This window comes from Spermophilus citellus, assembly GCF_964194105.1.
Source record: "Spermophilus citellus genome assembly, chromosome: 17".
Classification (NCBI taxonomy): domain Eukaryota; kingdom Metazoa; phylum Chordata; class Mammalia; order Rodentia; family Sciuridae; genus Spermophilus; species Spermophilus citellus.
This window is the reverse complement of record NC_138199.1, coordinates 5,693,821-5,710,990: the sequence shown is the minus strand read 5'-3', so window position 1 is coordinate 5,710,990 and position 17,170 is coordinate 5,693,821. Positions and strand designations below refer to the sequence as shown.

At 41.5% G+C, this 17,170-nt stretch overlaps 1 protein-coding gene across 1 annotated transcript; it reads left to right on the top strand.

Moving 5' to 3' along the window:
• The first annotated feature begins 813 nt into the window (after window positions 1-813).
• Window positions 814-10,702, top strand: CENPV (centromere protein V). Its single transcript, XM_081270159.1, has 5 exons — window positions 814-1,294; window positions 3,677-3,775; window positions 5,413-5,482; window positions 8,641-8,755; window positions 10,308-10,702. The coding sequence occupies exons 1-5, from the start codon at window positions 888-890 to the stop codon at window positions 10,430-10,432; spliced, it is 816 nt and encodes a 271-aa protein (XP_081126285.1). The 5' UTR covers window positions 814-887; the 3' UTR covers window positions 10,433-10,702.
• The last annotated feature ends 6,468 nt before the right edge of the window (window positions 10,703-17,170 follow it).

Sequence of the window (17,170 nt, the reverse complement as noted above, 5' to 3'; positions counted from 1 at the left end):
CATTATTACAAATATTGAAAATAAATGGACTTTTTACTTCAATAAGCTGTTTTAAAGATAACAATGAACAAAATGGAATTTATAAAGTTGAAATGGAAATAGAAAAAAAATGTAGAAAAACGAGTAAAATGCTATTTTTTTTGAAGATATGAATAAGATAGAGCAACTAATAGGTTTAGAGAGTATCTAGGTTCAATCAGTGGGTCTCTGATTTTTTTCCTCTTTAAACTTTGATTCTGTGTTAATAAAACCACGCTAATGGAAATTGATGCGGTCGGGGTTCATTCATTTAGAATTAAAAATAAAATCTATTGACCATCCATATCCCTAATATACTGTTGTACTTCATCAATTGAAATAAGTTATTGCAAACTCATGTGACTGATAAGACCAAGTCTTGAGGACTATGACCTCAGCTGCCATTTATGCAGCAGGTAGAAGATGCCAGGCCTTTTATACACGTGGGCTTGTGTTAGTGGCACGATGGCTACTGCCAGGTAGGTCTATAACTTGGAGATGAAGTCAACCCGGGTTTCCAGATAAATTGTGGCTGTGAATTAGGTCTGACTCAGGCTTCCCTAGGTCAGGAAGGTATGAGGGGCGAGGGCGCGTTCGCAGGTCAAATTCGCTCTGGGTGTCTATGAGCAAAGGCCAGAAGCGCGGTCCGGGTAGACCTTTTGGACCCAGCCCGGCAGGTGCATGCCCTCAGGCGGAGTGGGTGGGGGCCCCCTCCTGCGGGCAGTCTGGGTGTAGGCAGGTGCAGCAGGCCCGACTCTGGCAGACCCGTGCAGCGCCCCCTGGGCCTGCAGGTTGGCAAGCGGCGGGGCGCGCGCAGAGCGGCGGGGGCGCGCCGGGCTGCGAGGCCTGCGCGCTGGGCTGCGGGAGCCATGCGGCGGGCTAGGAGCGCTGTGGCTACCAAACCGCGCGGGCAGAAGCGGTCGGGTGCCTCCGGGACCCCGGTGGTCGCCTCCTCGGGTTCCAGCAACAGCCGGGCACGGCGCTCCGCGAGCAAGGCCGGGAGCGGGAGCCCGGCGGCCACCAGACAGCCGTCGGCGAAGCGGCGGCCGAAGCCTTCGCTGCCGCGGGCCCAGGAGGCGGGCCCGGAGGAGCCGCCGTCGCCGCCGGCTGAGCAGGCGTTGCTCCCGACGCCACCGCCGCCTCCGCCGACCCCCGCGACCCCGACGTCCTCGGTGTCCACGCTGGACCTGGGCGAGCAGCGGGAGCGCTGGGAGACGTTCCAGAAGCGGCAGAAGCTAAGCTTCGAGGGCGCCGCCAAACTCCTGCTGGACACCTTGTGAGTGCGTGCGGGCTGGGCCGGGCGCACGGCAGTGGGCTCCACGCTGACGCCCCTGGGCTTAAGAGTCGGGCTGGCGCAGGTCGCCTCCCTGCCAGCGTGCGGGCTGCAGGCACCTTTCCGCTGTGCGTCCGCCGCGTTACGGCGCCGGCGCACCCCCGGGTATAGCGGCGAGTTTGGTCCTAATTCTAAGGGCCTACGGGGATGGAGCGGGTCTTTGTTAGAGCCCGCGCTGGGCTTTCTTGGTTGGCATACAAAGGGTCTCTCCTGGCCACCAGCGTCCTGCTCGGGACGTTGTGTCGTAGGGTGCGAGGGACCTTTCCCCGTGACTAGGATATAAACCTCACGATTTCTCTTATACCCGAACTTCTTTGTTGTTGTTATTGTTGTTGTGATTATTATTTTTGCATTAACACGTGTGTTTTTGGAAGGTGGGCCAGAGGGAAAAAGCAGAGCGAGGGAGAGAAGCGTGAACCGCTCGCGAGCCCACTGGGGAGCGAACTCCCGTATTGTTCCGGCAGGCCTGCGGGGGGGGGGGGGGGCTATTGATCCCGGAGAGAAGCGCGCGCAAAGCGGGGCCCCGGAGGTTGGCGGCAGGGTTCGAGGCTTAGTGTCCTCCAACAAAAGGGGCTCCCTGGTGGCTTTCTGACCATTCCGCTTCCCCATCTCTACTTGTGAAAGAAAAGAACCGCCATCATTTTAGCTGGAGAAAGGAGCATCTCCGTGGTCCAGGATGTAGGAAAGAGACATTATTCTATCAAGGATTGCCATCTTCTCCAAATGTGATGTAAAAACCGTTGTGCTTTAGAGGTATTTTTAACATCTTAATGATATATATCAGTGCCATTTTAAAAAATGAATTGAACACTCTGGGAACTGAGACTGAGTAACCTAACAATTGTGGAACAACTTTAGGATTATTCCAAAAGAAAATGTCATTGTTCCAGAAGACATTCCCGTAGTTTTGGTGCATCTTCGCAGAGACTACTTATTTGTTTTTTTTTTTTTTTTTTTTTTTTTTTTTGTGTGTGTGTGTGTGTGTGTGTGTGGGTGCTTCACTTTTTCAACTATCGTCTGGGGATATAAGTTGAACATTTTAAAAAAACATTTATCCATCAAACATTTTTTGAGCCACTTGCTGCTGGTGGGTGTAGGGATATAAAGAGCCTTAGAAATGTAAAACTCAAATTTGAGGTTTTTTTTTGGTTAATCCTACACCAAACTGAAAAAGATATTAAAATATTGACATAAAAGACTAAATGTTTTTCATCCATCAGATTGATATGAGCTAAATGTTTTTTCATCCATCAGATTGGTATGAGCATGTACTTTATTTTAAGTCATTAATTTTGTGCAAAAGTGTATAAAACATTTATGTGGGTTTTATTAAAATATTGAGTAGAAAAAGTTGGAGGGAATATGTAGTAAATAATGGATCCCTTTTGCTGTAAAGATTACAGGAGACTTTTCATTTTGAATGCCATCAAATAGGGTGGTTTGGGTTTTTTACAATAACCATTATGTATATGCAAGTAGAAACTGAAATACATTAACTTCTAAAGAAACGTGAAAAAAAGTGTTGTTGCAATCAAATAATGGTAATTAAAGCTGCAGTGAGCTCTTTCTGTGATTATTGCTTAAAAGGTTCAGTGAAATATTTTCTCATTCACTGTTGATAAGAGTATCAGTCCTTTTGGAAAGTGATTTGGTATTTTATTCATCTTAATGTTCAGTTGTAGCTTATGTTTTTAAAGGATCAAATTGTATGTAATGTGTGTTTATAGTTATGCAAAAAGTCATGTTTATGAAAGATCCTGGAGAAGAGAGCAGAATTATAAGAGCCTTAGTTACTGTCCCAGAAGACTTTTCTGAACCACCAGACCCAGTTGGGTGCCCTGTCTTGCTTTTCCGAAGCAGCCTATATGATCTTGATTACAATCATAATTAAATATTATTTGGACAGTTTGTTTTGATTTGCTTAAGGTTGGTAAAGGCAGCAACTATGTTGGCTGTGTTTTGTGTATTGCTCTCTCTTTGGCTCATAAAAAATTTTATTAGCCATTTGAATAAAAATGTTGGGGTGGTGAAATTAGGCTTCTTTCTTTTCCCTCTACTTTCTGAATTCTAGAAATTTTTTTTAAGTTTAATAAATTTAAGAAACAGCACAAAGAGCTGTGGACAAAGGCACTGAATTCATTCTTTTATAAAATTGACTGTGCCTCCTTAAAAAGCAGATATGCATTTCTTTGTCCTGTAGAAAAGACTTTTGTTCTATCTTGCCTTTCTTTCAACAACAAAAACAGAGAGTGCACAGGAGCCATGCCATAAGGCCCCTGCCAGACTATTCAGAAATTCTTATCTTTTGATTTTTGTTTCATTTAGTGAATACCAGGGCCTGGTGAAGCACACAGGAGGCTGCCACTGTGGAGCAGTTCGTTTTGAAGTCTGGGCCTCAGCAGACTTACATATCTTTGATTGCAAGTGAGTATTTTCTTTACCTAAATTGGCTTAAAAGAACTTAAGAGTAAAAATGCAGTGTTTTGGGGCTGGGGATGTGGCTCAAGTGGTAGCGCGCTCGCCTGGCATGCGTGCGACCCGGGTTCGATCCTCAGCACCACATACCAACAAACATGTTGTGTCCGCCGAGAACTAAAAAATAAATATTAAAAAAAATTCTCTCTCTCTCTCTCTTTCTCTCACTCTCTCTCTCTCACTCTTTCTTAAAAAAATGCAGTGGTTTTTTTTTTTTTTTTTTCAGAATAATTTGGGGAGTTGTGTATATAACATTGGTCATGAGCTGGTAATGTTGAAGTCAGCTGGTGGGTACATAAGGGTTCATTGTTTTATTCTTTATTTTTAGGTATGGCTTGAAATTTTCAATAATAAAAAATGTTAGAGAAGAGGCTAAAAATAATAGCCTGTTGTTTGTGTGTATGAGAAGAGAGCAGGATAGAGAGAGAGAATGTTCAGGAGCTTGTGTGTGCCACAGATTTCCCACAGCACAGCCCCAGGTGACACAGAACAGGGTCCTCAGGGCTTGTGGCTGAGAATCACCCTTCAGATTGATATTGTTGATGATTTGGGAGTGGTTAGCTGAAAATGAATCCGTCTGGACACTGTGTAAAAAGCCTTGGGCAGAGTCTTTTATAGGAGTCAAGAGTTGGGGAGAGATGGAATATACACCTGCAAATTCCACATGCACTGGACCTCTGTTCTTGGGACGAGGCAGATGGTACCACCAGGATGTGTGGAGGGCCTGCTTCTTAGCACCTTCTCTGTCATTATAATAGAGCAAGACAACAGGCTCTGGCTTCTGGACCAGTCATTGGCATTACCTAATTATTCAACAGTATCCTGCTCTTTTTGACTCTGAATGGTACCTAAATGGTTTATGAATAATCAATACTGTGGAATTACTCAAATGGAGTAACAGAGTCCAGATCTGGAAAGAAGCATTGAGGAATAATTCGTTATAGAATCCTGTACTAAGTCAGAATTTTTAACAGGTGGCTTAAAAGATTCAGGGTATAGCTCAGTAGTGGAGTGCCTGCTTAGTATTTGCGAGGCCCTGGTTCACTGTCCCCAGCATGCACACACACACACACAACATATATTCCCATAGAGACACACACATGGTGGGCTAAAAAGATGGGATTTTGATTTAATTTCCAATTTGGTATTTTTGGGGACCTGTTTTACTTGAAGCTAGATTTACTCTCTGGTATGGAGATGAGGAAAAAGCAAAACCTAAGCTTCCATGTCTGTTTTTGAAGCATAAGTTTAGAGCAATGTCTGAAATTTGCTTTTTTAAATGTTTTTAAAATCCATTGTTTTCTTTCACTCTAGAGATCTAGGGGGTGAGTGTCCTTGTTGGTCCTGGATTTTTGAATGGGGCATGGCCTCTAATGCTAGGTTTGGGGCAGGCAGGCTCCACTGCTACACTAAGCAGAGGCACCAGGTGGCCAGTCCATCTGCCTCAGCTCCCTCTTTCCTGGGTAATGCTGAAAGGGGTATCCCCTTTGAGGTCAGCTGGTTCTTTAAACATTTCAGGCTGGGCTTCTTGGGCACACAGGATGCAGATGGCTGTTCACAGTCTGAATTTACTCTTCTTATTGTAGCTGCAGTATTTGCAAGAAGAAGCAGAATAGACACTTCATTGTTCCAGCTTCTCGCTTCAAGCTCCTGAAGGTTAGTGCTTTTATAATAAGAGTAGGGTAAGGGAGGGCAGTATCCATGTGATGATTTGTGAACTCCAACTTCTAGCATACCCTCTATAGAGTGGGAGGGGCAGGGAGCATAGCAGGGCTTCTCAGGGGCTTTGGTTTCCCTTTTAATCCAGGTTTTATGTTTACTTTTAAAAGATAATATTATTTTTGCCCCCTTCCTTTTTTTTTTTTTTTTTTTAATGGTACTGGCAGTTAAACCCAGTGCCACACGTGGGCTGGGCAGACACCCTACCACTGTGCCATCTCCCTAGCCCCCTTTGATTTAAAAAGGCATATTTGATTTTATTGTGGAAACATTTTCAAATTCAGAGACTCAAAAAAATAAATTTGTTGGGAGTGGTGGCACGTGCCCATAATCCTAGCTACTCAGGAGGCTAAGGTAGAGGATGCAGCCTCAGCAACTTAGCCAGACCCTGCCTCAAAAAATAAAAAGCAGCTGGGCATAGTGGTGCATGCCTTTCCGTGAATTTAGAGGTTGAGGCAGAAGGATCAGTTTTAGGGAAGCCTTGGCAACTTAGACTGTGTCTCAAAATTAGTGAAAAAGGGCTGGGTTAAAGCACCTCTGGTTTTTTCCCCTAGTACTATAAAGAATATGCAAGCCAGTAAATGAATAAAATAAAGTAAGCTGGAGACATAACTCAGTGGTAAGTACCCCAGTATTACAGAAATAAGTTAATTAATCAGTTAAAATCAAAGATAACCATAGTTAGTTAATATTTTGGTGCATGTCCTTGTGCATTATTTTCTATGCAAATAAATTCATCTAAATATATTATCATGTTTTTATCAAAGTATGACTTTACCATTCATTCTTTTTTTTATATTTATTTTTTAGTTGTAGTTGGATACAATACCTTTATTTTATTTATTTTTATGTGGTGCTGAGGATTGAACCCCCCCCACACGTGCCAGGCAAGTGCTTTACCACTGAGCTACAACCCCAGTCCACAAGTTTACTATTCATTCTATAACCATTTTTTTCATTTTCCAATGAAGAACTTACCATGATTTTATTACTTTTATTTTGAGGAATTTTTTTGCACTTGGTACAGAATTAGCAAGGTAGAAGAAAATATGTGTGTACGCAGTGAAAAGTCACCCTCCACTGTTCCACGGGCCCCAGTCTCCACTCACTGTCATCCACTTCTTAATTGACTTCTCCCATGATTCCTGTTTTTGCAGCCCTGGACTTGAAGGTCTTCTTCAGGTTTTTGTTTTATTTTCCTCAAATTATAAACATAACTGTCATGAACTTCTCTGATGATAAATATTTGACAATTTAGAATCTTTTTCTTTGGGATCAGTTTCCTTAGAAATAAAAAAATCTCTGGGTCAGAAAATCCAAAATTATAAAAGGCTTTTACCACTTCCTAAATAATGTGGGTGGGGCAGGGCTTTAAGTCCATTCTCCATTCTTACTTCTCCCATGGTCTCTGGGAGTTTTGCTGTAAGACTGTCTCCTTTACTAGACTGCAAGTGTCTCCAAGGCAAGTACGAACTTTTTTGTGTGTGTCTGACCCAGTTCTTGGCCAGGTGGGCTTGGCACTGAGTGGGCTGTCACTGAATTCACAAGGATGGTCTTGAGTCTTGGTTAGTGAGATTACATTCAAAATGTGCAAGGCCATTCATTTTTCTTCTTCCTCCTTTTTTTTTTCTTTTTACTTTTTATTTGAGATAGGTCTCGCCATGTTGCCCAGGCTGGCCTCAAACTCCTGGACTCTAGCAATCCTGTCTCCTGAGTGGCTAGGATTATAGGTGTGCATCACTATGTGCTTGTCTTTGCCTGCCCTGTGACCCTTGAGTGACACCTTTCTTTGTGTGGGGTATCTGGTGACAGGGAGGTACTCCAGGTGGGCAGCATTCTTGTTCTTTATCTTTACCTACAGAAGAGCACAAATGTGTGTCTATAGCCTTCTGGCAGCTGTGGTCCCCCCTCAGTTTTTTTCCTCAAGCATCCATTATAGCTGGTTCTAAATATACCACCAGGGGCAGCCCTGTGCTCCTTGGTCAGGAATTGATGTTTAGGAAGATTCTTCTTTGGATCTACTTGACCACATGTCTTCCTGGTGCTCTAGGACACTACTTGCTTCTTCTGTTCCACCCCTTCAGAGGATCAATTTTCTGCTTTTTAACATTTTTTTAAAAAGTAAATACAAAATGTATTTATTCAGATATTTACGGGAGCCTGGTGCAGTGGTGCACACCTGTAATCCCAGCAGCTCTGAAGACTGAGGCAAGGAGGATCAGGAGTTCAAAGCCAGCCTCAGAAAAAAAGCAAGGAATTAAGCAACTCAGACCCTGTCTCTAAATAAAATACACAATAGGGCTGCAATGTGGCCCAGTGGTCGAATGCCCCCAAGTTCAATCCCTGGTATGCCTACACCCAAAATTAAATATTTATGGGGCACTGTTCTAAAACATACCAGTTAACATGACAGACAGGACCCTTGTTCTGGAGTTTACATTCTGCAGGTGGGGAGATCAATAAAATGCTGTTGCAAAGAGTTAAAGTTGAGCAATCTGATAGAAGAAATGGATGGCTACTTTAGCTTGGTTAGGAAAGGTCCCTTTGAGGTGTTCGATCACATGATAAAGACAGTGGAGGGTCATGGGCAAAAGTGTTCTAGGCAAAGGGGACAGCCTGTACCAAGGGCTTGAGCTTAGTATGTTAGGGAGCTGAACAATGGCCATTGTGACTGGTGGGCAGTAATTAGGGTATGGGTGGGGGAAAATGGCCCTGGGTTCAATCCCCAGTACAGCAACAAACAAACATACAAAAAACTCTAGGATTACAGGCGTGCGACACTGCATCCGTCTTCATTCCCTGTCACTCCCTGACTTTTACAAGGCATTCTGTCTTACAGTGGGTCAGGAAAGGCTGAAGGCTGGGTTATTCCTATGAGAGGCCATGAGCTGTCACTTTCCAGAGTGACATATCCCCAAGTAGTGGAGATGGATCCCCATCCTGAAGAAGCTTCCAATCTTTTGTGGGAGTTGGGACCTGTCCTCATACTGCTGAGAGCCCTATAAAAAGGCTACCCCCATTGATCCTTTTAAAAGATTTATTTTTTAAATGACTTTAAGAAAATTTTTTATAAAAAGACTATTTGTTTGTTATAGGGAGCAGAGAGCATAACGACTTACACATTCAATACACACAAAGCCCAGCATACCTTCTGCAAGAAATGTGGTGTTCAGAGCTTCTACACTCCCCGCTCCAACCCTGGCGGCTTTGGTGAGTACAGGGGATGGTTTGCAAACTCTGGGGATGCCGAGAGTCCCAGGGTACTTGAGGTTCAAGTGCTTGGACAGGTGGGCACTAGCTTATTTGGCACTGGCTAGGTGCTTTCACAGGTATGTGTTAGAACAGAGCTCTTTAGCAGAGCTCTTTGCAAATGGTAGCATCTAAGACTGGTTCTGGTTAAATATTTCATTCCCATATGGCAAAGTCTTTGTCACAGTCCAGCCAAGATTCTATTCTTTGCTGATTCAGAGCTCTGTGCTTCAGGGGCCAACACTGACAAGTACAGAGAGGGCCCATGGGGAGATGGGTCTGTGGAGTCAGGGGAGGCCTTGCAGTAACGACAGGGAGTGGAGGCAAGAATGAGGACCATTGCTAATATCACTTTAAATTTTTTTTGAGGGCTTGGGGTATACTGCAGTGCATGTGAAAGGCCCCAGCACAAAAATAAAGATTATAAAATCCTGTGTGTTCAAAAAACAATCAAGAGAATCTCCAAGGCTGTTTTTGGGTCCTGCTTAGGTCTGGAGAGAATTTCTAAGAACGCTACAAAGTTAAAACCAACCCTTAGACAGTTTCTTAGAAAAATGCCATTTTCAGTTAGAATGAGGAGAAACTAGAGATTGAAGATGTTCTTATGAATATACAACCTCTGTGACCAGAACTGTCACCTGAGTTATGTGGAAGGAGGAGAAGGGCAGTACGTCACTCTAGCACCTTTGTACCCTGTTTCTCCAGCAGTTCCCATGAGACTCCTTCCTCCCTACTTATGGAATAGGATAGTTTTGAAAAGTATAAAATCCTGTAGTACTTCAGCTTTATTTTTTGGATACTGGGGATTGAACCCAGGGGTGTTCTACCACTGAGTTACATCCCCAGCCTTTTTTTTTTTTTTTTTTTTTTTTTGAGACAAGATCTTACTAAATTGCCCTTGAATTTGTAATCCTCCTGCCTTAGCCTCCCAGGTCTCTGGCATTATAGGCCTGTGCTACCATGCCTGGTGGGAGGTATAGTCCTTAGAAAGCTAATTTAGCTAATCAGAGGAAAAGCCTGAGAATTCTTCAGGTGACAGTCAAGAGACTGCACTAAGCCTGAGCCTTTCTACTATTTCTTTTTCTCAGCTTGGTTTTGAATGCTGTCCAGTCTTGGCCATCACTGATTCAAGGAATTTGATATCCTGTCTGGCTGTTAAGGACTGTAAGCCAGAAAGCTGAAGTTATATAAGTTGTGATCAGAGTAGTCTTATAAACTTACACTGCAAGCTGGAGGGTATCACTCAGATATATGGTGTGTAGGACAGTGAATGCTTCAGATAGGGATTTATTTAAGATCCAGTAGTGGGCTGGGGATGTGGCTCAAGCTGTAGCGTGCTTGCCTGGCATGCGCGGGGCGCTGGGTTCGATCCTCAGCACCACATAAAAATAAAATAAAGATGTTGTGCCACTGAAAACTAAACAAACAAACAAAAACAAAAAAACAAAAAAACCCCAGTAGTCTCTGGTTTCACGCATACTTGGGACCTCTCTTTAAATGCCATTTCCCCTAGGAATTGCCCCACACTGCCTGGATGAAGGCACCGTGCGGAGTGTCGTCACTGAGGAATTCAATGGCAGCAATTGGGAGAAGGCCATGAAGGAGCACAAGACTATCAAGAACATGTCTAAAGAGTGAACTTCTGCTTCTGCCTTCTTGCAAAGGAGGAAAGAGTGGGGCCAGCAGCTCTCTGGCTCCTGGGGCCCTTCAGTGGGTGCCCTTGATGTGGCTGACCCCAGGCTGGTGGCCTGTGGTCACCTTGGTTTCTCTAGTTTGCTCTAGCTACCAGTTTCTTTAGGCAGCTCTTTGTCCTTCCTCAGCCCGATTTTGATGTAGACTAGTTGAACCTTTTCCTTCTTTTCCCCAACTTTTGTGTGATCTTTTGGAAAATAAATATTTTTAACATTAGTGAAGTCACTGTGGTTCCTCATTTCATTTGTACTTTGATTTTTACTCCTGAGGCCATTCACTGAACAGCACCTATTGAGCACTGTCAAGATGGCTTGTAACTGAAATAGGAAGAGAAGACATATGAACAGTGACTACAACTAGAAGATTGTGCATGACCATAGTTCATGTGAACTATGAAGGTACAGATCTGGGAGTTCAAAAGAGGGTTAGTATGGGAAGACTTGGAGGAGGTAGAGTGTAAATCAGTCACAATTTTTTTTTATTTTTTAAATTGTAGATGGCTACAATACCTTTAGTTTTACTTTATTTATCCTTATGTGATGCTGAGGATGGAACCCAAGGGCTCAAATGTGCTAGGCAAGCACTCTTCCACTGAGCTATAGCTCCAGCCCCAGTCACATTGTTTTTTGAAGGTGAATCAGCTTCTAAACTTTTTTCTTTCTTTAATAGTGGTAAAATACACATAAAGTAAAATGAATCATCTTAAACATTTTTATAATTCAGTAGCGTTAAATACATTCACAGTGTTGTTCATCACCATCATGAATCTCCAGAACTCTCTTTATTTTATTCCTTAGTTGCAGTTGAACACAATACCTTTATTTCACTTATTTTTTTTATGTGGTGCTGAGGATCAAACCCAGAGTCTCGCACATTCAAGGTGAGTGCTCCACTGCTGAGCCACAACCCCAGCTCCCTTCATAACTCTTTATCTTGTAAAACTGAAACTCTGTTCCCATTAAATAATTTTTTCCATTAAACAGTTTTATTCCATTTTATCTAGGAAAGATAGAGGGGAGAAGGAACTGTAAATGGAGGTACAGCAAGTACAGAAGCCAGAATGGACAGTCTTCATCTTAGTCTCAGGAACATGGCCTTTTGTGTGTGTGTGTGTGTGTGTGTGTGTGTGTGTGTGTGTGTGAGAGTGTGTGAGAGAGAGAACCCAGGGGAGTTCTACCACTGAGCTCCATCTCCAATCCTTGTCATTTTAAAATTTTGAGACAGGGCCTGGCCTCGAATTTGTGATCCTCCTCTATACTCTGTGCTCTGCTATGTGTATTTTTAAAATAATTTTTTTATGCCAATACATATGCCCTCATCAAATGTTATATGGCATTGTATAGTATGGGTATAGTTCCACTTTTTTAAAAAAAATTTCAAAAAGTTTTATTTATTATTTTGGTTAGAGATGCACACAATACCTCGGTATTTTATTTTTATGTGGTGCTGGGGATGGAACCCCATGTTAACCCATTGCCTCACGTGTGCTATGCCAAGTGCTGTACTACTAAGCCACAACCACAACCCCTAGTTTAACTTTTTTTTTTAATGGAAATTTTGTTGCCTTTTTAAAAAAAATATTATACAGTGTTGATGAATATCCTTTTACATGTTTTTTTTTTATTGGTTGTTCAAAACATTACAAAGCTCATGATATATCATTTACATGTTTTGTGTATGTGGCTTTTATCTGAGAATATAGATGTGGAATTGCTGGATTGAAGGATATGCATATTTTATTTTTTTTTTAAAGAGAGAGTGAGAGAGGAGAGAGAGAGAGAGAGAGAGAAATTTTTTTTTAATATTTATTTATTTTTTTAGTTCTTGGCGGACACAACATCTTTGTTGGTATGTGGTGCTGAGGCGAGCGCGTTACCCGCTTGAGCCACATCCCCAGCCCATATGCATATTTTAAATACTAAAAAACTTCTAAACTTCCTTCAAAGTGTATATTCTGTATGCAAGATCATCAACCTTTAATATAGCAGAGTGACCTCACTGACAGCTTATGTTATCAGTCTTTTTAACTGTGACCACTCTTGGGCAAAAAAGTTTCTTTTTAAAATTTCCATCACTGTGATTACCTGTGAGTACCATTTTGGGGTTTGGGGCCATTTTTTATTTTCTGTCCTGTCAGTTACTTGATTGTGTCTTTTGTCCATTTTTCTTTGGGTTATTTTTTGATACATTTATTTAAAAAATTAAATAAGGGATTATATTAATTATATTAATAAATTAATTTTTGGATACTTCTCATATTTTGCAGATATTATCTGTAGCTTATTCTTTTTAGGGTTCAAATTTTTTAAAAAAATATTTTTTAGTTATAGATGGACACAATGTCTTTATTTTTATGTGGTGCTGAGGACCAAACCCAGGGCCTCACACATTCGAGGCAAGAACTCTACCACTGAGCTACAACCCCAGCCCCAGGGTTCAAATTTTTAAAAGTATTTATGTTTGTGGTACTGGGGAATGACCCCAAGGGTGCACTGAACATCCCCAGTCCCCTTTTACATGTTTTATTTCGAGACAGGGTTTCACTATGTTGCTGAGGCTGACTTTGAATTTGCAATCTCTTAACCTCAGCCATGAATTAACATATGTGTGCTGCTGCACCTGGTGGGTTTTAATTTTATTTTTTAAAAATATCTTTAACTGTAGATGAACGCAATACTTTTATTTATTTTTATGTGGTGCTAAAGATTGAACCCAGGGCCTCACACGTGCTAGGCGAGCGCTCTACCACTGAGCCCCAGCCCCCAGGTTTTAATTTTTGATGGAGCCAAATTTATGTATTTTTTCCCTCCCCTGTCTTTCAAACCTGTGACTTTATGATTCATTTCTTGTTTGAGACTCCCTTCTTTACTGAAACCTGTACTTACCTGTACTTTCTTATAACTTTCAAAACTCTTTTTTTTCCCCAAAAACATATAGCTCTTTATCTTGTTGGGAGGGGATACTTTTTTTGTTTTTTCCTTTAAATTTCACCAAATATATGAGAAAGAGGTTAATAACTGGTTTATCAACACTTTTGTTGGCTAATCCATTCATTCCTCATTGATTTAAAATGTTGCATTTACTAGGTACAAAATTAGCAGCAGGAAAATCATAAATTAGAGGGTGGCCTCAGCAATTTAGTGAGACCCTGGTTCAAAATAAAAAAGGTCTAGGGATATAGCCCCCCCCCCCCAAAAAAAAGTCACATTTAGTTTTTTTCCCCTGGACTCTTAACATTTGTTTGTTTCATCATCTCTTTTTCTATAGTTCTACAAATACCAAATTGTTTTAAACTCTTAAGCTTTATAATGTACTTTAAATAATCTGAGAGGGTAAATCCCCCCATATTATTCATTCTTATGCATTTTTGTACTCCAGATGAATTTTTTTTTTTAGATGTCAATAGACCTTTATTTTATTTATATGAGGTGCTGAGAATCGAACTCGGCCTCACACTTGCTAGGCAAGTTGTCTACCGCTGAGCCATAACCCCAGCCCTCCAGATTTTATTTATTTACTTACTTATTTGGTATTGGGGATTGAACATAGGGGTACTTAAAGAAACTATCCCCTCCCCATGCTTTTTTTTTTTTTTTTTTTTTTTTGTACCAGGGATTGAACTCAGGGGAACTCACTCACTGAGCTACATCCCCAGCTCTATTTTATTTAGAGATCTCAGTGAGTTGTTTAGTGCCTCACTTTTGCTGAGACTGGCTTTGAACTCTTGATCCTCCTGCCTCAGTCTCCTAAACTGCTGGGATTACAAGTGTGCGTTACGCGCCTGGCATCTCCAGCCCTTTTTATTTTCAGACAGGGTCTTGTTGAGTTGCTGATGCTGGCTTTGAACTTGTGATTCTCCTGCCTCAGCCTCCAGAGTTTCTGGGATCACAGGTGTGTGCAACCAGGACCAACCAGATTAATTTTAGAATTAGCAAATCAAGTAAGATATAAAATCAAGTTGAATTTCAAATTTCTGGACTCAAGTGATACTCCTGCTTCAGCCTTTCAGGTAACTGGGACTATAGGCTTGGCTTTTGATTATAAGCATATTAAATTTATAAATAATTTGGGAAAGAATAGGATTTATGGTACTCTGTCTTTTTTCTATTCAGTTGACATATAATTGTACTGTTTATGGGGTACAGTGTGATATTTCAATATGTATACACAAATGTGTAATGATCAAAGCAGAGTAATTAGCATATCTAGCACCTTAAATATTTATCACGTATTTGGGAAGAACATTCAAAATCCTCTCTTCTAGCCAGCTATGATGGTGCATCCCTGTAAACCCAGCTACTCAACTTGGAAGGATGAGGCAGGAGGAAGTGCAATTTTGAGGTTCACATGGGCAACTTAGTGAGACCCAGTCTAAAAATAAACAGTTGGTGCATGCCTGTAATCCCAGTGGCTCTCAAGGCTGAAGCAGGAGGATCAAAGCCAGCCTCAACAAAAGCGAGGCGCTAAGCAACTCAGTGAGACCCTGTCTCTAAATAAAATACAAAACAGGGCTGGGGGATGTGGCTCACTGGTTGAGTGCCCCTGAGTCCAATCCCTGGTAAAATAAATAATAGTAATAAAAAAATAATTTTAAAAAATATAAAGGGGTTGGGGTATAGCTCAGGGATAAAGCCCCTGGGTTCAATCCAAAACAAAACACAAACCCAAAACCTCTCTAAATTATTGTTAGCTATACCTATAGCTAACCTACTGTGGTGTAGAACACTAGAACTTATTCTGTCAACCTTTTATCTATTAACTAACCTCTGCCCTTACCCTGTTATTCCACTACTGGCTCTCATATCAGTTTGAAATGTGGCACATATCACCAGTTGGTTTGTTGTTTTGTTTCTTGGATAAGTTTTATGCTACTCTCCATCCAGATAGTACAGTTTAACCCTAGCAATCTTATTTTTTTTAATATATATTTTTAGTTGTAGATGAACACAATTCCTTATTTATTTATTTATTTATCTGTTTATTTATTTATATGTAGTGCTGAGGATTGAACCCAGTGCCTACATGCTAGGCAAGCACTTTACCACTGAGCCACAACCCCAGCACCTGCAATCTTATTTTTTTGTTTGTCCAAATGGGATCTTGTCTTTACAGGTTTTTTTTGTAAAGACAAGATTTTCTTTTTCACACTTGATTATTGCTGGTAGAAAGGAATGCTATTATTCTTGGCATGTTTTTTTTTTTTTAATACTTTAGTAGAGCACATGCTAGGCAACCTCTTTACCACTGAGCTATACTCCCAGCCCTTGCTATAATGAACTTATTTAGGTCACCTTGATGAATTTCTAAGCTAGCCTGCCGAAACTATCCCTCTGCAGTGGGACAGTTTGGCCAGTGAGGTCACTGGCCAAAGTCAGACACTACTATTGGTCCCATAAGTGGAAATTGTCTTACTTTAAGTCTCCTTAGCCACCATCAAGTGGAAATTTCCTGCTTGTTTGGAAGAATTTGATACCAGCCAAGAGGAGCTCTGACTAAGACAGTAAGTAGGGATGTTGCATGCCTTGGGTAGCATCCTAGCTGCCCTGGAGAGAGTCCTTGCCTGGAGAACAAGCCAAATGGAGGCCTCCAACCATGTGGTGCCCCTCTCTCCTCTCTTTTCCCAGAAACTGCCTTTCCTATGATATTCCTACACATGCCCCATTGAGGAATTTGGAGACTTGTTTGTTCCAACTTTTTTTTTTTTTCCTTCTGAATTCATAAAGGAAGGAAACAAGGACTATAAGAACTTCTGAGGTCAGATTCATCTAGCTATAGTTGGTGGAAGTCCAAGTGCTGAGATTCTTTCAGGTCCCTTTCCTGAAAAGGAAATCAACCTCCATTTCTTTAAACCTCAAGGTACAAAGGTCAGTGCTTACGTTTGTGAGTGATGAAAAGCTCAAGGAATATCTATTGACTCTCTGTTCTGCCATTCTTGGGGCAGGAGGAGCAGGACAAAGTTCCAGGTCACTATGATGATTCTAATTTCAGGTTAACATAAAGGATATTCCACCTTTTTAAAAAATTTTATTTAGTTGTAGATGGACACGATATCTTTATTTATTTTTAAGCAGGGCTGAGGATCTAACCCAGTGCCTCACATGTTCTAGGTAGGTGTTTTACAACTTAACTACACACCCCTGCCCCAATTTTCCAGGTTTTGCTGTTTCCTGGGGTTACCCTCCATTCAATAATATCATATGATTATTTCCATCAACTTGACCCAAAACCTCAAGAGAACTAACACTGGCAATTCTGAGCTTATAAGTTCTGACTTTTTATAGATAACTAGAATTCTTGCCCTTGTGACCTCACTTCTCTGAAACTTCTTAGATTTCTCCCAGGTGGAACTTAGTAAAACTGTGTGTCATTCAGCTTTTAATTGCTGGTCACTTAATTTCAAAATCATGATCATATTTTCAGCATGGATAGGAATCTCATTGGCAGGATAAGGCTGCAGGTGGTACACACAAGGGTCAGCAATCTCAAAGTTCAGAGGGATAGTTCTATTCAAATGGATTTTTCAGTTTTGTCTTAATTTCTGTATTTTGGCTGCTACTGAAATAGAATAGTGTTTCATGTGTTTTGGCCAAATGGCCAAAGGTTTCCTCTTTTGTGAATTTTCCATCCTTAATCCTTGGTGTGTGTGTGTTGAGGAGGGGCGGGTACTAGGGATTGAACCCAGGG

Excerpts from the sequence above, each read along its gene's own strand:
- CENPV (XM_081270159.1), top strand. The coding sequence starts at position 888 with ATGCGGCGGGCTAGGAGCGCTGTGGCTACCAAACCGCGCGGGCAGAAG. Across the intron at positions 5,483-8,640 it reads CTCGCTTCAAGCTCCTGAAG|GGAGCAGAGAGCATAACGAC; the intron begins GTTAGTGCTTTT and ends TGTTTGTTATAG. Across the intron at positions 8,756-10,307 it reads CTCCAACCCTGGCGGCTTTG|GAATTGCCCCACACTGCCTG; the intron begins GTGAGTACAGGG and ends CATTTCCCCTAG.